General features: G+C 45.0%; 1 protein-coding gene across 1 annotated transcript; it reads left to right on the forward strand.

Annotated features, from left to right (window-relative positions):
* The first annotated feature begins 808 nt into the window (after positions 1–808).
* On the forward strand, positions 809–22,704 carry PAX9 (paired box 9). Its single transcript, XM_035539337.2, has 4 exons — positions 809–1,035; positions 1,920–2,546; positions 4,727–4,866; positions 19,305–22,704. The coding sequence occupies exons 1-4, from the start codon at positions 1,032–1,034 to the stop codon at positions 19,557–19,559; spliced, it is 1,026 nt and encodes a 341-aa protein (XP_035395230.1). The 5' UTR covers positions 809–1,031; the 3' UTR covers positions 19,560–22,704.
* Positions 22,705–23,133: the final 429 nt, after the last annotated feature.

Consider the following 23,133-nt stretch of genomic DNA (forward strand, 5'->3'; position numbering starts at 1 on the left):
GGGACTAAAACGAAACCCGCGGGGGGCTCTGGCGGCCGAGGAAGAGCAGCCCCGGTGGCTGGGAGCCCCCTGCCCGTCTCCTCTCGGGGCAGGAGATGCTGCAGCCGATGTCCCGACCTCTTTGCGGCTTCCCCCAGCAATAACCTGCCCGCCGCCGCTCGCTACCGTCTCCTGCACCACCCGTGAACCATTCGTTAGTTAAAAAGCGCTTTATTGCAAGGGGGCAGAAAACAAAGAACGCCTCTCCCGTGTCTGCGAGCAAACGCGGGGGCCCCTCGCGGGTTTCGGCACACCCTCCTTTCCCGGCACCGGGCTGGGGAGGATCCCCCCGGCCGCCCCGACGGCTTTCAGCGGAGAGGGCAAGGCCAGACCGGCAGCAGTCGCGGTGTCGCGGGGCTGGGAGCCCGGCGCTGCGCCCTGCCCGGCACGGCCCGGCTCGGCACGGCACGGCACGGCACGGCACGGCCCGCCGCGGACCCCCGACGGCTCCCGTCCCCTCGAGGCTGCCCGCCCGCCCCCGTCCCCTGGCAGGGTGCTGCCCTACCACAGCGCCAGCCCCGCTCAGCACCGCCCCGGCATTAATTGCACTTGGCGTGCAACTTACCGCCAGGCAGGTATTAAATAGGCATTTCTATTGTACTGGGGACCCAGGTGCCGAGCACGCCTCCGAGAGGGAGCGGAAGGGCCGCCAGGCCCGTGCTGTCTGTCATCTCCCCTGGCCACTGGGAGGGCGGCTGGGCCGCCGGGCCGCCCCCGGGGGCGGGCTCGGGTGAGTGATGGGCTGCGGCGCCCTGCCCAGCCCAGCCCTGCCCACGTTGCCCTGAGGTTGAAATGCACAAGTCAAGGCTCTCTTGCCGGGAAGCAGATTGCCTTGTGGCCCTTTTTCCTCGCGCCCCTGCCACCTCTGCGCTGGAAAGCAGAGAGCCCGGTGGGCTAGGGCGGCCGGCAGCGCGAGAGGCCGGCAGACCGCCTCGGGGCTTAGGGCTCCGCTCGGGATTTAGGGCAGCCTCAGAGGTGTCCTGCTCAGAGGAATGGGTAAGTGGCTGGAAGCTGCAGGAGGGTTCAAGTGCTGTCAAGAGAGAGGGAGCACCCGTGCGCCGTCATGTGCCGCTGCAGCTCCCTTATTGACTTTGCTCGTGTTCCTACAAGTTGTAAGAACGCGCCGAGGGTCAGGAGCAGGGAAGAGAGAAAGCTAATGACTGCTCGGTTTATTATTAATGTTATTAGGCGAGTGCGAGGCAGGATCGCAGGCGAGTGGATGGCTGGAGCCTGTGGCACGTTGTATATTATTCCTGACACCGATCTGAGCAGTTAACATTTTAGCACGTTTGTTTTACAGCCTGGTGTAATTGTGCTGTTAAGAGAGAGGCGCTAACAGCACCAGAAATGGGCTTTAAAATGTTCGTCGCGACCAGGCTTGCAGAAGCACCGCGTTGCCCTTGCCTCTCCCAAGATTTAAAAGAATTTCCTCAACTACTTTTCCTTCCTCCCCCTCCCCCACGCCTTTGATAATGTTTTTCTTTTCCTTTTCTTTTTCTTTTCTTCACGTTCTTCTTCCTGTGGCAATAAGGCTGACTTGCCTGTTCAGGCGACTTTTCGTCTCTGGAATGTGCTTTTTCGGAATACGTGTGATGCACGGTCCGGAGAAATGTGACATTTGTTGTCACGGCTTTTCTTTCTTTCGTTTCTTTTCTTCCATTTTTGTCTCGCCTTCTCCTTTTTGTTTTCTTTCTTTTCTTTCTTTTTTTTTTTTTTTTCTTTTTAATTTCGGGGATATTCTGCTATTTGAGAGCAGCGTGAGTGGAGTGACCAGGGGGTCCCCGAGTTGTGACAACTGCTTTCTGGTGACGAGGCGTTCAGACGCCCCCTTCAGAACCATTGGCCGTGTCCGACGGGTGTGTTTGTGTGTTTGCTTGCAGAACCTGCCTTCGGGGAAGTGAACCAGCTCGGGGGGGTGTTTGTCAACGGGAGACCCCTGCCTAATGCCATCAGGCTCCGGATTGTGGAACTGGCGCAACTGGGTATCAGACCGTGTGACATCAGCCGGCAGCTCCGCGTTTCCCACGGCTGTGTCAGCAAAATCCTGGCTCGCTACAACGAGACCGGCTCCATCCTACCGGGGGCTATCGGAGGCAGCAAGCCTCGGGTCACCACCCCCACGGTGGTAAAACATATCCGGACCTACAAACAAAGGGATCCGGGCATCTTCGCCTGGGAGATCCGGGATCGCCTCCTGGCCGATGGCGTGTGTGACAAGTACAACGTGCCGTCGGTCAGCTCCATCAGCCGCATCCTCCGGAACAAAATCGGCAACCTGTCTCAGCAGAATCACTACGACTCCTACAAGCAGCACCAGCCGCCCCCACAGCCCGCTCTGCCCTACAACCACATCTACTCCTACCCCAGCCCCATCGCCGCTGCGGGAGCCAAGGTGCCCACTCCCCCAGGGGTGCCCGCGATTCCCAGCACCATGGCCATGCCCCGGACGTGGCCGTCGTCCCACTCGGTGACTGACATCCTGGGGATCCGCTCCATCACAGACCAAGGTGAGGAGGGGGGTACGCGGAGCCACAGCGGGGCAGGGCCGGAGACTCCGTTCCCCGTCCCCTCCGAGGCTCGGCAGGGGCTTTCGCGGCTTTCCCCGGGAAGCCTCCTGCGTTTTCCCCGGCACCGAACTTACCGGGGGCTGTGCCCTGTGACCGGGGCACGTCGGAGGTCCGGGGGGGAGCCGCGGGCGTACCAGCGAACGGGAAATACCGGCAGCCACCGGTAACTTTGTGACCCGAAAAGTGGCGACTCCGGCTGGGGGGAACGGCCCCGGGGTCCGCTGCCCCGGGGCCCGCGGGGCTCCCGATCCCGATCCCGGTCCCGGTCCTGGTCCCGGTTCCGGTTGGGACAGGGCTCGCTGCCGCCCTCGGGTCGCAGGCGCCACCTTGGCGTTAGCGAGCAGTCCATTTTCTCTAGTTTTCGCAATCAGGCCAAATTTGCTCGGGCAGGAAGTTCAAATGTCACCTAATTGCTTTAATTCTGATGCTGTATTTTCCTTCGAAGCGGTGGTCCAGGAAAACGAAACCCCGAAGATTTGCTCCTTGTATCCCTTCCACCTTCTTTCTGTTTCTCCGGCTGGAAACTGTGTCGTGTCTCCCAGCCGCTCGCTACGCTTTGCCGCAGAGAAAGGGACATTTTTTCCACTCCGGTCTCTGCCAGTGAACTAACAGTGAATGTGGTTAAAACAACAGTCTAAAATAACCTTCGCCTACAGCGATCTTTGCGTCCCACTCTTCCCTCCCAATTAGCGGAGGGAAGGGGGGCTGATTTTTGTTTTCATTGCGTTTTTAAAGGCAATCGTCCGGTTCCAGCAGCACTTCAAATGCAAAGTGATCCTTTATGTATTGTAGAATAATTATTCTTTCCTCCGAAAGCTGGCATTTTTTCCAAGCAATACATACTCACATAAGTATGTTTTATTTATACAGACGTACGAATTTTTGCCCTTCTTCGCCCTTTGCTTCACGGTACACTGTTATCCTCAGACCGCGCCGGCACAAACAAATATGTTTCCGAGTCGGCTTTAAAAATACACGCCTGGCAACCTCTGCTCTGTGCTGGGGAGAGGTAGTGTTGGCAATGAACATTAAAGAGAACGAGAACATTACAATCACATGAGAACTGGAGATTTTTAGTGAGTTCCTCTTTTATTAACACCACATTGGCAGGCAGGCCTCTGACGGTACTGCCGGGTGTCTCGGCATCTCCCCGTCTCTCTCAGACCTCGGAGCTGCACACGTCTTTCTGCGGTGTAAAATCTCCCCCCTCCCCTTCCCGGCACCGACCTGGGGCTGCTGAGCAGCCGATGCCGCAGATGGGGGCTGCTCGCCCTTGATTTATAGGATAAACTGACCTTGCTGACACGGAAAGGAAGCCCCTATTCATGGGAAAGTGTGAGATCAGCAGAAAAGGGCGCTCACCGAGAGAGCTCAATTTCTTAAGACAACTTCAGATTTGTGCTTTTTCCCCGGCCTCGGCGTGGGGCCGAGCGGGGTGCTGGGGCACGGACGCCCGCTCCCACGGCGGCCCGCAACCCCGCACCCTCCTGCGGGGCTTGGAGGGGCCGTGCCCCCCCCCTCCCCCCCCGGCTCCCGGCCGTGCCCCGTATTCCCGTGCGGCGGCTGATGCGCGTAAAGGACAGGGCTTTTCTCCTTTTTGTCTTCTTTCTTCCCTTTGCTCCAATTTTTCGTGTCTTTCCTTTATTATTATTATTATTTTTTCGTCTGTGCGTTTTGCTTGGTTATTTGCTTTGTTTTCTTGGGTTTGGTCCCAACCTTGTTTAGAGCCTGGTGCGCTGGGCAGCCGTGTTGGGGTTACTTCTCTACCAGGGGAAACACTTTGCCCTCGGACACGCTCGCACACATGCTGGACAAATCTAATCCTGCAGACCCCAGGTGGGGACCCGCGCAGCGACACGGGGACGAGCCAGCTCCTGCCTTGGCCGCGGATGCTCTTCCATCAGCTGCACCAGGGGGAGCGGGGGACACCGCAGCCCCCCAGCCCGCTTCCTCCTCCTCCCGCATTCCCCCCTCCAGGGCCAGCCTGGGGATCCAGCACGGTGCAGGGGGCACCCCTTAGGCCTCCCCTTAGCTCTGCCCCCCCGGGAGCAGGGCCGGGGTTTGCCCGCAGCAAGCCACCCCTGCCTCTAACTCCCCCCTTTCCCCCGTATTTCCCGCAGTGAGTGACACCTCGTCTTACCCCAGCCCCAAGGTGGAGGAATGGAGCAGCCTGGGCCGAAACAGCTTCCCCCCCGCCGCCCAGCACGCCGTGAACGGGCTGGAGAAGAACTCCCTGGAGCAGGAGGCCAAGTACAGCCAGGTAAAGAGAGAGGGGCGGCCGGGCGGGGGGGATGCTCCAGGCCTCTGAGCTCGGCCCCGGGGCTGCGGCCCTTTCCCGGGGCTGCCGCTCCCGGTCTCAGGCCGATGTCGGCCTTCGCTGGGCGGCTGCTTGGTTTTTTGGGTCGTGAGCCAAAAACTCCGCATGGAGGGGCGACGTCGGGAAAGAGCCTCGTTGCAGCCTCCGCTGCCTCCCCCAGCACAGGCGGCCGCCAGCCCCCCCGGGAGACCCCGGCCGCCTCTCTCCCGGGTTGTGCAGCGGCTGCCCGGCCCAACCGGCCGAGTAGACACCCGAGAATCGCCGCGCACCGGCCCCCGCCGCGACCGGCCCCGGCCGCGCCGCTCCCGGGGTCTCTGCCCCCTGCCGCGCCGTGCCGAACCGAGCCGTGCCGAGCCGCCCCCAGGCCGGGTGAAGCCGGGGGCGTCCCATGGCGCTGCCGACCGCCGCCCTGGTGGCTGCACTGTACTGGCCGCTGCGCTCAGTAGGCAGGGGAATAATTCGAAAATGAGATGTAATTTCTTCCTACTACATTAAGCATTTTTAACCGCTTAAGTAGACTGCGAATTTCCTACATTTTAATTGCAACACAATATAACTGTGACTTAACAAATCTCTGTCTAAATCCTTGTACTTGCTAATCAAATCCCATGCCAGGAGAAAAGCTATAAAAGACTCAACTGTTGCTAGTTGGGAAAGCACAGGCTTGAAAGAAAGAAAGAAAGAAAGAAAGAAAGAATATAAAAAAAAAAAACAACTGTACTTTTTCCATCCGATGGAAACATTTCAAAATGTAACACAAGTTTCTCAGAAGCGTTGCCTTCCCTCCAATTCATTTGTTATAGCTGTAATGAATTCAAGGAAAAACTGTGATCTCCGTTTAGCATGCTACTATTCAAGGACAGAGACTTTGGACATATTTGCTGAGTCCTGTGCCTGGTTTTGGACTCCACGTTGAGGAGGTTTTTGTATCTCCTGTTTGGTGCTGAGAGTAGCTGAATCAGACCCTTTCACATTGTTGAGCGCAAAGTGCATGAATACTTGCAACGAGGTGAAGGAGGCAGAGTTGGACATATCGTAGGTCACAAAGGTGAACAATCACTTTTATATATTCTGCCTTACAAACAATATTCTGCTCTTAATGCATTATACTTGCTTTATATTATGTTTTTCTATTATCCCATTATTATTTTGTTCATTGCGTATTACATAAAATGTGCACTGCAATCTAGCCATGACTGTGCAGTTAAAGCTAGAATTAGATTTAGAATTAGAGTTAATATTCACTCTTCCACAATTTTCTTTAAAGCAACAACAAAAACAAATTAGAATAATTTGTTAGGAATCTTGCTAAAAACTGTGGAAATATCTTGCCATTATTCTGTTGAGGATGGCTGTACAGTGGCTCTCCTGTCTTAAGTGCCAGTCTGGGCCATTCACTTTCCAAATGAATGATTCTACTGAAATAGTCACAGAAAGTCGTTCATAGATTATAAACCTTTGGAATCTCATTTATCTCAACAGGCACGCTGAGGAACAATATTGGGTAAATTGGGTTATTTTCAGTGCTGGAAACTATTTCAGTGTTGGAAACTATTTTTTATCTTTTTTCACTCTTTCGATATTTATGTTTTCATCTTGATAATATATCACTATTCTATTGTCAATACCAGTTTTATTTTAAAGTTCTGTTCAATCTGAAAGATTGCCTGATAAATGTAATTTAAGCATATTCACTATCTAAAAATGGAGCAAATTTCTATTAATAAAGTGGAATTCATTTATCAAAATACATTGTCCAAAGAGTTTTAAAGGGCAGACAAACAAAAAAGCATTTATCCAAAAGGTCATTTTCTAAGTTATGCTCACTAAAAGAAGATAAAAAGGAGATTTCCCCCACAAACAATACGTATTAATAGATTTTGGAAATTTCTGAACTATACACCAATCTATTCATTTAGTATTCAGACTTGCTTACTAGAGAATGTATTCAAAGAAAATTAATGCCAAATAAGGATGTGAAAATGTGCTTTTTTTCCAGTTTTTGCTTTTTTATTTTTTTGACAAAAGATTTGTTCCAACAAGGTGCAAAGTGAATTTATGAACCAAATTCTTGCTACATGTAGAACTGACTTAGTTGTCCATTCGCTGAAGCGCAGGGAGTCTGGGGTGACGTGCTGTTACAGTTAAGTCTTGCCAAAGACACGTCCTTGGATCTTTACATAGTCTTTCACAATGTGTACTGCTTCGGATGTAAATAGATGAGCAGGGGGAAGGAGAGAACATTGGTTCATTTATACAGATCCAGCAAACAGGTAGCTGGAGTGGCGGAAAATGGAGAAGCCACAGTGATAATTTACATGCCAGAAGGATTACAGTGAAATAGGCTGTGCCTTTGGACTTCAGGGTAAACGTTATTTTCCTCATCTCCTCTGTACAAAGCTCATTGTGAATGCTGGGTCTTAAGAAGGCAGACAGCGGATTTCCCCTGGAGAAGAGAAGTGGCTGTTCTGTAATACTTACTCCAGCTTTATGTCTGTATAACCAAACTCAGTGGAGCCTACAGCAGGAGTAGAGCAGCAGGGAATCGAGAGAGTGTGTTTTACTTAGGCTTTCCAATTACACAACAGGAGCAGAGGGAATGTGCTCTGAAGCACATTAATGAAGGATTCTGTGGGACCTGTAGGGAATTCTGTTGTTTCTAACTAATATCAGCTATACATTTTAAGCATCTGCAGCGTTCAAGACCGATTCACCTGCCCACAGCTTGTGAACAGCTCCATAGCTGCTAGGTGGGTGAAGGACTTGCTCCTCCAGCCTTAATCATGGAAGTTATTTTACCTCTCAGGAAGGCCCCTGGAAATTCCCTCTGCATGAGCAAGACTAGAAAAATGGAGCCCGAAGAACAAAATGTTCTGTACTTTCAAACCATATATGTTTGCACCCTCCTTCTAAGTGAAACGCTTGTTTCAACACATGGGATCTTGTAGCCTTTTGTTCAGGCAGAGGTCCCATTGAACTCCCACACTTGTCAGCCAGGGCAGATCTCAGAGACCAGCTCAAATGGCTGCTTTTCGTCCCCTGCCCCACACACCAGTGGCAATTTGGTCTGGGGAACGATTGCGCAAAAGAGGCAGGAAGGCTTCAAATTTTTGCCTCAGCAATATGTAGTCACACTTGTTTAACATGAAGCTGAACTGAATGTAGAACATTTTTCACATTAAGTGTTATTAATTTCCTGGTGTCGCTGGGCCTTTGTTTGCAATGTTGTTTGGTATTTGGGCTTGGGGAGTTTGAGAGCTCTGCCTGGCAGTCTGTCATTCTGCACCAAAAACTGCACAGGAAGTCACAGCGATGCCTTGTAAAGCTTCTTTTCACTTTTAATTACCTGATGCCCCAAGTTGTCATTTCTATGTAAGTAACTGCATTATATTTTCCCACTGCAATACTGCCACACGTTTCTCTTGTCATACAACATTGCAAACAGAGCAACTGTGAATCAGAGAAAACAAAAAGGAAAATAGATTTTTCTGAGAGCTTGACAGTTTTAGGTCATACACGTTTCATACAGAGCTGAGTTACATTCCACTATTTATACTGAGAGGCCCATTCAATGTGGTGTTGGGGGGAAGGCTTCCATGGGTAATTATATTATTAACACAAAGAATGAATATTCTGAGTATTTTACGCATTAAGCAGCTTATACTAATGGCTGCATTTGAAAAACAAATATCAGCTGAAATCACTGGAATACAAAGCCATTTGTTCCCTGCATTTGAAATGACACTATTTAATAAATATGTATCATATTTAAAATGCAGTTTTCAGCCATCTCGTGCTTGTGACTTTTTGGACTAACCTCAGGGACATGTAAAGTGAAAGAACTGCAGTTTGTACTTGCACATGTATGAAAATACAGAAGATCTGACATATGCCTGTACAATTTGTTGAGAGGCAAATGGCTTTGGAAATATTTTTTCTCAGAATTATTTGTTGTGTGCCTTGCAGAAAGTAGACGTGCGCATTGCCAAAGGGAGCTGATACTCATTAACAGAAATATGTTTGTAACTGGGATCTAAGAGCAAGTGGTTGTTGCAAGCTTGCTCATGGAAAGGCTGAGCTGTTAGGAGGCCTGAAACCAAACCTACTGGAGTTGCTGAAAACACTCGTCTTAATTAAAAGGGGTTTGTGAACATGCCTCGGGTGACATCTTCCTGTGACATACTGGGCAGACCCCAAAGTAGCAACCCCTTCACCTCTGCCTCAGCAAAACTTCCTCAGTTGTTACTGCCTTGACTTTTCAGCTTGCCGGGATAGCGCCCCTTGTTCTTCAGTTGTGTTCTGATTAGGAGATCATGAGCAACATGTGCTTGCAGCATAAAAAAGAAGGCTCCACTTTAGGGCAAGCGATTGCAAATAATTGTGGGTGCAATTCTGGACAACTATTTACATAGAAAGTATAGGCAATGTAAATATTTAAGTTCCTGATCTTTGACTGTAGATGAACAATGAACTATATATGTGGTGGCCAAAGCATCTGTAATTGTTTTTATCTACACTACTTAGAACCTGTGGCATATAATTACTTCTTTGGGAGCAAGATGACAATGTAACTTTAAATGTTATGGCCAGTTACATGACCCTCCTACACAGATTATTTATTGCAAAATTTCATTTGAAGATTGCTTGTTTGGCATCCTATTTTCTAACTCAGGATTCAGAGATTTGGACTCCTATTATGGATACATGCAAAATCCATAAGGATAAAGGTCTAGACTGCCTGCTCCCAACCCATACCTCGGGAAAGGGGTGGTATTAAGGAGAGGGACTTATTAGCTTCCCTGACGTATGACCGAGAAGAATTGTAGGCAGAGTTCCTGTCTGGTGCAAGGGTTCTCACCTTGTCTTGGAGACTCTGGTTCTGTCTTATCTCCAGGCCAGTGTCTATTATTAAAATATTGTCACTTAAGGTGGCTTGTCTGAGGTCTAGGCATCCATGTCAATGCATGTTGTGGGTGAGGGGCATGAGCTGATCCCACTACCTGCACCCGATTCCTTCCCAGGTGATCTGGATGGCACCCCATTCGAACCCCATTTGTGAGACCTGCCTCTTACTGGCCACCTGCTTCCACGGCCAAAACACAGTGCCCTGCCCACCAACCCACATGGCTTCAGGGCACTCCACCCGGATGAAACTAATAAAGAAAGTCAGAGAGGTGAGTGAATGGTGTAATGACACTCAAATTGCACGCTGAGCACCCTCTGCTCAAAGGGCCCCAAGCAGCCAGGAGCTCTGCTGTGACAAACAGGACTATGGACTGGAAAGCGAGAGGTGGGAGATACCTCACTCAGCCAAGGAACAGAGTGTCGGGACAAGGGGACCAGATAGGATTTCATCTCTTCAGTCTTCTGGTACTTGCAGGAGAGTGGAAAGTAGATAAAGACTGTACAGTGTGTTTGAATTTGTCTGTTGTGGCAATTGATCGTCTGTTAGGGATTGCCTGTTTGCCTAATCATAATGATGATGGTCATTCAATGATTGATGGGATGTGATTTCACCTTCCTTAACTTGATAACTTCCCAGTAATGGCCTCTACAGCATCAGAGATTTGTTAGACAAAGGGGAGTGCAGTTTTGCCTCTCCTTAAAGAGGACAAAATGGGGATGTGTTGTGTTTGTTCCCATATTTACCCAAGGTCCATCTAGAAAGAAGCTCTTTGATGTCTCTGTGCCTGTAACATCTCCTTCTGCCAACCTCACAGCCTCAACCTTAAATAACCCAATATTTAAATACTTATACCCTGTATTAAAATTACAATAAATTGTAAATTATATTATATACAGAAGGCATTTTTTTTGTAGAGCTTTTTGCTAAAAAATCATAGTTTAGTATATCATTGTAGAAAGAACAAATGTTTATTCTTTTCATTGTATTTGCTTGTTTAATGTCCATAGTTGCCCTGCCCGACTCCAGATTTTGCCAAAATACCAGGGGGAAATTGTTGTGCAAATCTGTTCTAAAACTATGGGAATCTGTTCCTAGTTCCTACTCAGGGGAGTTTGTTCACATGGCATGATTTTTCCTAAGCTTTTCTTTTGTCCTAGTAAGCACAGTATATCTGTCTATGGGAGGCTAAAGTTGTGTCTTCGTTATTGCAATCGAGCTTTGTACTCAGAGCAAATAGATTTTTTTTCACATTAGGCTGAAGTAGCTCAGTTGTGAGGTTTGCTAAATAACAGAAGACAATCCAAAAGCCAACACTTTCACTGAAAAGGCAGTGACTTCCACTTACTTACATAGTCCTTTCTAAACTGGAATGAAAACCATTCCATGAACATACAGCCCTTGCACAATACTCTGCTTTTGCGAGACATTTTAGGCAGGCATTGTAGCGTGTGCCTGGTGTGCCGTATGAGGTAGAAATCACTTTACTGTGAAAAATCACCTAAAATAATCCTCTTCTGAAGAAGCATCTAAAACACTTGCTCCCACTTTTCCCTCGCACTCAGGTTTCCCTCGGTCTGCTTTGTCTCGTCTTTTTCTCCTGCCTCGTCTTCCCTCTGCTGTTTTTAGGTTGTCTCAGGTTGTTTTTATCAGTTTAAGTCTTTGTGAAAGAGTTTTTTCTTTCTTTCTTTTTTTTTTTTATTCTGTTGTAGTTTGTTTTGGAAAAGATGTAAAATGCCCCTGGCTCCTTTAGGAAAGGATCAGTGATAGTGTGTAAATTCAAGTTATTTCTATTTTCAAAAGTGGGTTTTTATTTCCCCGAAGAGGCTGAGATTTAAAATTTGATAGGAAAATATAATTAAGAGTGATTTTGATGCATGTCGCAACTATAGTTAAAACACTCAATTGATCCTATCTGATTTCTGTGTTATTCAGTGCAGCTGGGGTTGCCTACAAGTAAAGGAAACAACTTTAAGTTAATAAAAAAGCACATTAAACACAGGGAATAGGATCTGCTCATTATTAAGGGAATGAAGTTTTATTTTAGAAGGAAGTAGTGTGATTTGCTCATGTGGTACAGTGTAATGCAAGGACTATTGAATTTAGTAATGGGAAAAGTAGCTGTAAAGAAAACAGCATCAATGTAAGAGAGATGATGTAGGATTGGATAACTAATTATGTTTGCAATCTTAAAGCACTTAAGCATGCATATAACTCTGTTTTAATTGTGTCTTCAAATAGAATATCAGCATACAACTTACAGTGAAAGAGGGATCCTGTAACTCCCCATCCTTGAAAGTTTTCTTCCTATTTTTCAAAGCCCAGTCTTCTGGGAATCAACCCAGCTCAGCTGAGAGACAGATTGACTGTAAACATCTTGCCCATGTGTTATTTTAAAAGCTCCTCAATTCCGGTGTGTTACTGCTGCCCAATCTTTATTGAAAATTAAGGCATATATTTCAAAGTAATATCCTACCTACAAAATGTTCCCCCATCTGTTCAAGGGTATTTTGGACGTCACAATTATTTGATGAAAATGTTTTCACTTTTCAGAGTCCATTCTAGTCCCTTCTGCTTGCAGTGGCATTAACAGAAAATGGAAGTGGGAACATGTTAAATATAATAAGTTAATTCATATAAGAATATGGATACGGTTTAATATGAGCTATGAAAAGATTTTTGCAAAAAATTTCCAGTATTAGGAAATGTCACTAAACTGTGGTTTGCAGAATCAGCTCTGACTAAGTTATCACATGTACTCTGCCATCTTAGCAATTTTATTAAATTTTTCTTAGATTCTGAATGAAAAGTTATCATGAACTGGATAAATTTGTTCACTGCTCACTTCTGTAGCCCTTATTCTTTAGGTTACTGTGACTTACCTGTGTGGGCACGTTAATTTCAGGGGGATGCTGATGAGTGTTTGTAGGATCATGTCATTTTTCCCATTGAAGTACTGAATAGTAGCTTCAGAATTTAGGTCTAATTTAGGTAACTACAATCTGTACCGAAATATTTTTAAATGTCATTCTACTATTCTATTTTTAAAGTTATTTTAAAAGCTTAAAAGAAACTTAGGTGTATTACTTGTATCTTTAGGTAATGCCATTTTCTGAAATGAGATTTCCATTACATGCCTGCTGCTGATGTTTTACTTGGAAAATTTGTTTACTCTTCCCCTGGGATCCCATCTGTTGGTTTGATTTATAAATCATATTTAACCTCCAATTAAAAGGGAGATTTAGCAGGTTTGCTTCCTTTATGTTTGTAGTTTGCATTTGATTGCTCCTAGTCTTGTTGCCGTAACCGTTTTGACTGATTATGTGCACGTCACTACGAACATTAGATATCCTCTGGGTTTTTAGGCAGTTTGCTCTTCTGATTTAAGGACTCGATATTCAGCTCAGTTCAGTGCTATGCTTTTCCCTTGCTGTGGAAAAAATGACTCCTCCAGTAGCTACCCTGTAGTGCGTTTTCAGGACATTCGGAGAACATTTGGTGTTTCCAGAAATTGTTTAAGCTTTTTGTTTTGAAAAATGAGCAGCAAGAGAGCATCTGTTTGTGGAGCTCTGGTAGCGCTGCTGTAGTTAAGCTGCTGCCAGCTCTCCATTTTGCAGGGGAGCTGCTGCTCTCGGTAGCGCTGTGGTGATGCCTCCACAGATCTGTTTCGTTTGCTCTTGGGGAAAGGCCCTGGGCTGGAGGATAAAGGCAATTGCTGAGCTTGCTGATCCAATGACAGGGAGGGTTCCTTCTGTCCAAGGCAGAGTTAGGGTTAGGAAATACGTATGAAGCAGCAGCCTAACTCACCAGAGGTGTGTTCCTCTGTGACACAGGCAGAACTGCTGCTGGTTCCGGCACGGGAGCTTGGTCTGACTCACTGTCCAAGCTCATTAGGGCTGTCAAATTAGCTAGCTTGGTCTTGAAGCCAAAGTTGTTTCTCCAGAAACACTTTTTTAATATGTGTTTTGAATACTTCCACAAAACATATGCTTAGTCAATATAGAAAACTATCTCTGTAAAACAATATTGTAGCAATTGCATTACAATGGGCAGATGACTCAAATCATTGGAAACAATTACTTTAAAATAAGAAGAATCATTTGCATTCTTTTGAACACTTACTGTGGAGTTAGACTATAAAACCGAGGTGGCATCCACCTAACGTTTGTATTCATGTAAACTTGGAATGAGGTCATTCACATGACTGCTATTAATAATAACTAACCTAAATGCAAGTTTACAATTTGGAATGCTGTTTCTGAGAAAAATTAGGTGACTCTGGGTCATCTTACGAAACATTTCCTACTTGTGAAAGGATCACAGGGAGATGATCTAATTTGGATGCTCATAGAACATATCTAGCAAGCAAAATGCAGACAAGGAAAAGCAGACAAGGGATGAAACAAAATGATATCACTCAGTTACAGAGAGGTATAGAATATATCTATATAGAATTTGAATTTATACCTGAAAGTGGAATCTAGCTTGTGTTTTCTTTGGTGTTAACATGGCCAAGGCAGGAAAAAAAAAGTCACATTGCTTGTCTGGCATGGATTGTTTGGGAAGTTTGTGAGGAAAGTTTGTGTCCTGTCTCCTAAAATACAGGAGAGGAGGCTGAAGCTGTATGGCACGTTACACCAGCATAACCTTCTTAACAGAAATCGAGCTGCGGGGGGCTATCTCAGGTTTCGACTTTTAGGAATCTAAACAGCTGGTGGAAATTATTTGTTCCAAAGACAATCCCAAGCAGGCTTGGGTCTAGACTTGCTTTTCGGCTACCCACCCCTTTATATCCCAAATCCCAAACAGACTGAAAACAATGTATTGTACCTAGGGTGTCTAAAACTAAAAGTCCCTGGGTTAAAACTACCGAGTCAACTCCTTCACTGGTGAAAATGCACACAGTCATTTGCTTCATCATCATCATTTTATATCACATAAAGTGACATTTTAAGTCCCTTTGGCTTTGTATTGTGTCTTGGATATTCCTTTCGCTTGCACTGGCGCGTATCAGCAGTAACGCAGTAGAACAGCACGAGACTGAACTTGTGATCCTGACCCGACTGTTGTTTTGCAGGTACCTTTGTGAGAACAGGTTTGACTGAATTTACAAATCATTTGGAGGTCACGTGCTTTAGGTAGAGAACACAGCTCTAAAATTTGGAAATACTTATTCCGTCAGTTACTTCAAAACATCAGTAGAGGCAGCAATGCAGAGCAAATATTTCTCTCTGGTCTCTGTAGAAGCCAGGCAGTAAAGTACTCCAAACAGGAACCCTAATCATTCGCACAGCAGAGGTTCTCCATCAGTTAGAACTACATGTTTGTTTGTTTGCTTGCTTTTTAAATTGTTTCCCTTGAAAGGCAGTGGTTTAAATTAAGGAAAAAAAACTGTTTATAAAACTTAAAAACAATGTTCAAGAAGCTCTGCACTTAAAACAAGTTCTAAGGGTTTTAAAAATTCATAATCACCATGGGGTTCTCGCACTCCTAATTATGAATGTTTGGATTTTGGTGTTCATTTCCTCTGATTGAAATACTGCAGGATGAATTATTCATCCAGTATATACAGGCTTGTGGAACTTAATCCCCTCCATTTATTTTAAGTGAATGTCATGTTTGTAAAAAGTGCCAGATTGACAGACAAGATTCAACCCTTCTGATAACCTACACATTGTATCTAAAGCTGTTTAGAAGCAAAAACCCTTGTGGTTAAAATTATTGTACCAAGTCCTTCACTGATGAAAGTCAGACTTTTTTTTTTTTTTTTTTTTGAATAGCACAATTTTAAGTCATGCAAGGTGAGGTTTTCTCCAGCCCCTTGGTTTTACATTTGGACCAGAATAGGCCTCTGGCTGCTTTGCCAGGACAGCTCAAACATCTGCTGGAGCAGAACCATGCTGTGTGCCGGGCCAGTCCTTACCCACCCCAGTGCTGCCTGTTTTCCTCGAGACATCAATTGGCATTCACATCTTCATGTCTTCGAGCAGTAAAGCTTTGTAGCCCTGGAAATAAAATCAGAGTGATTCATTTATTCAGCGAGGGAGAGACAATAGCTTTCAAGTGTTGGTGGCCTCTGGCAGGTCACAACTGGTGGTCCCTACACAAGTGTCTCCATGTTTTGGCCTCTGTTTTTAGGGCAAGATATTCCTCACATTCCAAACAGTTAGATGCCATGAAAACATCAGTTATCACAGCTGTGGTTTAAGAAAAGCATGCCCCTCAGCATGGGGTCTGGCAGGGCACAGCCCAGGGACCCTTCCCAGCAGGCTGCGTGGACAAGGCCTTCTTGTTTCAGGCAGAAGGAAGGTGAGCTGTAGAGACGAGTATTGTGTGACACGGCTCATCCTCAGGACCAGAGAGTTGGCCCTGGTCTATTTTATTTACATGTGTAGACATAGTCACCATCTCTAGATATATATATATATATACATATACATTTTTTTTCCTGGATGCAGTTTAGGGTTGGACATAGCAGGAATTCATTTTTGAGGACCAAAAGTTGCCTTTCTCACTGACGGCATGCACTACCCATACACACTTGGCCTGTGATAGCAGGGTGGGTAGAGATGCTTGGCAAAGCGATTGCATCAAGTGGTATTTCAACTTGGCATAAGTCAGCACTGCACACAGCTTTGAAGGATACATTCGTAGCCTAAGTACTTATTTTTCCTCAGATGAGGCACTGTTAGAGCATCTGCCTTTTCTAAAGAGTTTTAAGAGGAAGCGCCAGTGTTTGGAGAGCATCCTATAGCACGGCAGTCTGTACAGCATATGGGAAGCATTTTCTCTTCTCCATGGCAAATGAGGAGCCTGGCTTTTCCCAGAGCCACATGTGATAGAGGGGAGCAGCAACAACGCAGGAGGCTAGAGGGACATGTGACTTCTCTGTAGCCTAGGGGGAATCCTTGCAAAGACACAACCAAGGGACATGACCATTCGTGTTGAGGAACCCTACTTAAAACAGGGCTTTCATCCTTGAGCCCACTGCTTGGCACCAAACTGCTTGGAAGTGGGCAAGCCTGGGGGAGCAGGGTGGCATCACAGAGTCCAAACAACCTCTTCTGAGCCTCAGGGGCTGGAGGTTTGGCTGTCCTGTGCTGCCGCACCGGCTATGAGACTCCCCAGGGACTTGTCCCAGGTCTCTTTCCAGCCCTCCATCAGGGTTTCTGTACTTCTCCCTGCAGGATCCCTCTAGGCTGTGGGTCTTGATGTCCCAGTGTTACAACCCACCTCTAATGGCTCTGCTGCCCCTGTGAAAAGCTTTTTGTTGCTGTCAGGAAAACCAGAGAGGTGCTCTTTTCTTGTTTCATATGCTGCTGAAAAGCATTTGCACAATAGAAGAGTCAGGGAGCTTGGAGAACAGCTGCTATTTAGGACCTGTCACACTTTTTACTTTCTGGTAAATTCAGTAAAATAATTTTCCATGTGATTTAAGAAGTGTACGAATTTACAGTGCAATTATTTGAGGGTTTGTATTAATTAATATTGTTGCAAACACTGATATTTAGAACCAAGGCTAAAGTGTAATTCTGAGACACAGTATGGGACGTGTAATTGGAGTTGAAGGTCAGGTCACATATTTGGATTTTCAAAAGAATAAGGCAAGTTCAGCCTCAACAAAGTGTTTATGGATTTGGAATGACGATTACGTTGCTGCTGCAGCTGTATGTTTTGCACTAATTAATATCCCTATTTGAAGCTTATGGCTGGAATCCCCTCACTGTCTCCTGCTGTTTTAGATTGCTGTACACATTTATATTGACTCCAGCAGGATTACTGCTTATTTTCCCAAGTGGCAATGAGAGGACAGTCCAGCCAGTGGAACTGAGTTACACTGGTAGGAAAAACAAACCTGAAACTAGGCCAGTGTTGTTTATGGAGATAAATACTGGAAATTTAGGCAGGTGCAATCCAGACAGAGATTGGTAAGTGAAATGTTAACATTGAATAAAGTTTTAGCAGGAACAAAAGTCTGTTTCATTTCTCAACTCTGCACTGTCCAGGTTAGGTCCAGTTTTACCAGGTGATTAAATCTCTGCAAAATTGGCAGACACGACATGATTTGCTGAATTGATACTTGCTCTTTCATACCCAGATAGAAAACCTTTCTGGGAAAAAAAAAAAAACAACACCAGAAATCCTAAAACATAAACACTACACAAATCAAAACCTAGGCAAGATAAATGATCCTGTTTTGTTCCTGTTCTGCTGAAGAAGCATTTATAGGGTGTGAAATAAACCACTGAACTTTTTTTTTTATTATTTTTATTTAAATAAGGAGTCATTCATTGTGAAATCCTACCCTGGTAGACTGAAGGACTCTCCCTTCTTTATTTAAATAGAAACCCTTCTCCCTAGCCTAGGGAGGACCTAGGAAAATAGCTTGCAGGAAAGGACCCAGCCCTGTAATTGCTTTGTGCACAGAAGCCCTATTGAAACCTGGAGAAGCTGTGGGCAAAGAACCTTTGCAGGGGTATATCCAGATACCTAGAAAACAGATTTTAAAAGACATCATCAGTAATACTACTACAGTTCTGACTCATGCTCTGAGCAAACAGTTACCAAAGAGTTTCAGATGTTCCCATCCCCCAGCTGCTTGTTACCCTTCCGCTCCAGGGAGCGTTGTGCCAGGATCCGTGCCCGCGCCTGCCTGCTGCAGCTCAGGGCTGAGCCCTTTGGGGCTGGGGCAGGTGAGGCGCTGGGATGGGTCCATCACAAATAGATCCAGCACTAGCTCTTGAACATCACCAGGAGATGCAACCATGGGCTTAAGGAGTCCCTGGCATTGCTGGTGGAAGGCAGGTAGGCTTACAAGGAGGCTACCTTCATACAATCACTGAATATTCAGAGTTGGAAGGGAGCTACAAGGATCATTGAGTCCAACTCCTAGCTCCACACAGGACCACCTAATAATTAAACCATAGTAGGAGCACAGAATAAGGCTCGGTAGTTCTTGCCCTGCTTTTTGTATGTGTTTCCTAAATGTAAGCAGCTGGTCACGGCCATGGCTGGGCTCCTGGGAGGGGTGTGCGGGGCTGATGCAGGGTAGCTGGTCTTACAAGCAAAGCACAAAGGGGCCTCAGCACCACGGAAATCCAGGGGAATGATGATAGGTGGCTCTCGGCTGCTGTCATATGGGCATCACCAGCCCTGGTTCTTGTACAAATGCCTCAGCAGCTTCTTTTATTACAGATAGGATTTGTCTTAGAATCATAGACTCATAGAATGGTTTGGGTTGGAAGAGACCCTTAAAGAGCATCTAACTTTAACCCCCCTGCCATGGGCAGGGACACCTCCCACCAGACCAGGTGTTCAAAGCCCCATCCAGCCTGGCCTTGAACACCTCCAGGGATGGGGCATTCACAGCTTCTCTGGGCAGCCTGTGCCAGTGCCTCACCACCCTCACCGTGAAGAATTTCTCCCTTATATCTAAACTGTTTTACTCCCTTAGAAACATTTCTCCCTTTCCTTTCAGGCACCGAACGGCCTCCCAGCTGTCGGCAGTTTCGTGTCTGCACCGGCCATGCCTCCCTATGCCACGCCAGCCCAAGTCTCGCCGTACATGACATACAGCGCGGCCCCCTCTGGCTACATGGCGGGCCACAGCTGGCAGCATGCCGGAGGCACACCACTCTCCCCGCACAGCTGCGACCTCCCCACCTCGCTGGCCTTCAAAGGCATGCAGACAGCCAGGGAAGGCAGCCACTCAGTCACAGCCTCCGCTCTCTGATGCAGGAGCTGGTCCAGGATGAGCGTCCCTGGCGCCTGGCTCACGGACTGCTCTCCTCGTGCTGGCAGTACCGGGCATTTCTCCTCCTGACTTGCATCCCGTTGGACTTTCGGGATTGAAAGAGTTGAAGGCAACACCACAAACAGAGGGGAATGTGCTGATGTCCTTGCACTCTCCGACTAAAGATCTTGTGTCCCTCAAAGGGCCCGTGGAAACTTGTCTGACTCTCCTCTGGTCAAACCACACGTATTTATTCTTAATCACCACAGACTTGTTAAATGTGCAATTGTTGTTAAGATTTGTGTAGAAATCAATAAAGAAAAATCATCACAGGAAATTCTGCTATGCCTCAAATCAGCAATGGTGGCTAAATAGAAGGTAATTGCCAAAGACCTGTCTCTAGAGAACAAACCTCCATATTGATGAGGTTATGCAATCCACTGCTATTAAGAGATCACTTTTTTTGTTGTTTTGTTGAGTTTTGGTAATCAAATATAGAACCAAGGCAATGTGCAGCTCTCAGATTCTTCTCGCATTTCGTCATCAGTGGCAGTAATACATTAGTACTTTTATCCATTTGTAAATATAGGCTTTTGACAGCATTTGTTTTCACTCCCCAGTACATTTATATTTTTCCTTTTTTTTTTTTTCTTTTTTTTTTCTCCTTTCTTGGAAGTTAAAAAGGTGACTTTCTAGGTATTTTCTGTGTCTTTGCGTGGTGGGGTGATAGCCTCAGGTGATGAAGTTTAGGTAAGTTTTTTTTCATCATGTTTTTGTGTGGAGGCTTCAGCATCTCATGAAATACAGTTATTTCTCTAGCAGAAGATTCAAAGACCAAAATCCAGTCAATAAACACTCCCCAGTTGCACCCAGCCTCCCATGTTCACAAAATACCACATCCATGTTAAGCACAGAAACAGAAATGGGTGGAAAATATCTGAACAAAACTGAATTCTGAAGAGAAAAAAATGCTGTTAGTGTGAAACTTGCAAGGATGCTTACAAAGCCATGTAAGTTAGCAAAACCACTGTGAAACAGAATTGTACTGTCATTGTCAGCTCACTTGTGTCCAGCATTTTTGGCCCCAAGATTATATATATATTTTTTAAGAAGAAGTTGTCTTTAATTTCTGCTTTAATGAATGTAAAATATGGCTCTTGGTAAAGTTTACAATGTTGTTCTGAATCATTTTTTTCCCTTGTAGGTATACTGGTGGTGGTGCTACAAACAGATATTATTTAATATTAACAAGTTCCCTTTCTAGATTTCTGTATCCAGTGGCAAGTACTCTGTCCCATTTATTTTGCTTTAAACCTTCTTAAGTTTTATCCCAAGAGAGCTAACATTCTGATCTTTGAAAATTTACCTGTTTTCCTTGGGCAATAATAAAGTTCTGAATATTATTCCAGAATGCTTTCCACATGCTGTAGGTATGTTCAGAATATGAACATGGAAAAAATATAAAGATTGGTGTGAGATTTCATATCCTTCATAGAATATTAATATATTGTATATTTTTATAAATGTTGTGCAATAACTTAAATTACAGCAAAGATGGTTAAAACAAAGGAGAAAACGTCATTCTTCAAATATTGCTCTATCTGCGTACAATATTAAACATCCATTCAGTGGGAAGGTAGAATACAGTCCTCTCTTAAAATACATTCCTCTCTTTGTAGATTTCCAGGTTTCATCACTGAAACAACAGTGGGCAATTTTTCCTAATAATAGAAGTAATCAGTACAAATGTTGTGTACAGTAAATCCACTGAAATACAGGTGGACTCTACTTATTGCAGCCACCTTTGCTTTTTTGCTTTAAAAAACAGTCAACTGAACAGTATTTCTGTAAAGAACACAGGTATTGTATTATGGCCCTAAGGAAAGAAAGATCTGATCTTGAATATGATCCCATACTCTCAGGCCTCAGTACAGCAAAGGAATTCAACAGCTGGTTAGCTTTAATGAGATGCTTAAGCCATTGCTATTCAGTAGAACACTTTTTAACAGACTGCTGGAAACCACTACTTGTAATGAAATTTGCACACAAGTGCATTTCCACACTGCCGTACTATTAGTAGGGTGACTGATCCTATTCTGTTTTTACATAGAGTTGAAATAAGATAAAAGTTTATGCAGCCACCATGAAAAATAAATTGGTTTAACTGTAGACTAGCTCTTTACTAAAAATAAACTAGGAATTAAAGAAAAAAAAAAGGAAAAGATCACGAGTCAATAACTGATTTAGTTGACAATAGAATTTTAGCTTTCAACCTTTTCTTTCCTGGATAATGGAATTATTGATTAAGTCTACCTATTGTTACCCATGCAACACAGGCAATATACATCTAAGGAAAAAGTGATAAAAAGATAAAGGACAAGCAGCCTTTCAAAGCACAGATTTTTGAGCTCCAAGGATTCACAAGCCTGCAATGAAGTGCACCTATGTTAAAAGTTTTCCGTGTTTTCCAGTGCAACAAGGAAATTTCTGGGATATAAGTCTTCTTATCTGAGATTCCCATGAGGCATTAGTGTGTTATGGAAGATAGAAAAACAGTTCCTCAGCTTGTATGAGTTGCTTGAATTATCTTGTCTTCATCTTAATTGGGATAATTTTTTAAAGCCAGGACAAGACATTTTATTAATTAATCTTCATCTGTGAACACACACACACCATCATGAACTATTTTTTGTTTGTTTGTTTGTTTCAGTACAGTTTGTGCTTCATGCATTTGCCTGTTGTAAATACCACCTTATACCTGTGTGGAAAGTCAGTAGGACTGCATGCAGGAAGAGTCGCTCAGCATGAGCAAAGGTGCCTGACCTTGGCCCTTGGTGACTGGCTTTTTTTTTGGTCAAATTTCATAACTATTTTTTTAATGTAAACCTATGATGCAGAATATTTCTTTGCCCAAGGACTCTTTTTACTGCTTATACTCATGGGTAAACTGAAAAACACAGCACGTTAGCTTATTAGCCATACATCTTTAAGCTACTTTACAATAAACAAAGGAAAAAAAGAGAAATTGTTTTTCAAGTAATAAATAGAAGTCAACTCCTGCTGTAAGGAACAGGGGTGTAAATCTGGAATGAACTCACTGAGGTGAATGGGTTAATCTGGGAGATGTGCAGTATACATGAGTGCAGAATTTAAGTTTTTAGTACAAAAAGCCTAGACTCCATTCCTAGAGCATTAAATGTTTTCAAATAAATCAGTGAAGCCTAATACTCCCTTTTGTGACAGCCCCACTGTGTTTGCATGACCCCGGTGTAAAACTGAATCTGACCCCATATTACACCAGGAGCGATGGTGGATTGGCCTGGAAGAGACATAAAAAAGGCACATTCATTGGTTTGTTTTCTAAAACAATGCTGTGTTTTCTGCTTTCTAATGGTTCTCTTTTTATCAAAGATCAGGCTGAGATATTAACTGAAAAAAAATCACGTTGGAAAGGATGTAAAACCGAAGGCTATATATGTATATACAGTATGTCTAAAGTCTTTTATTTTTATATTTTGAATGCCCTAAATTAATAAAAGACTAATTATGAAGCATTTTGATTTTCACTTTCAAA

This window comes from Cygnus atratus, chromosome 5, assembly GCF_013377495.2.
Source record: "Cygnus atratus isolate AKBS03 ecotype Queensland, Australia chromosome 5, CAtr_DNAZoo_HiC_assembly, whole genome shotgun sequence".
Classification (NCBI taxonomy): Eukaryota; Metazoa; Chordata; class Aves; order Anseriformes; family Anatidae; genus Cygnus; species Cygnus atratus.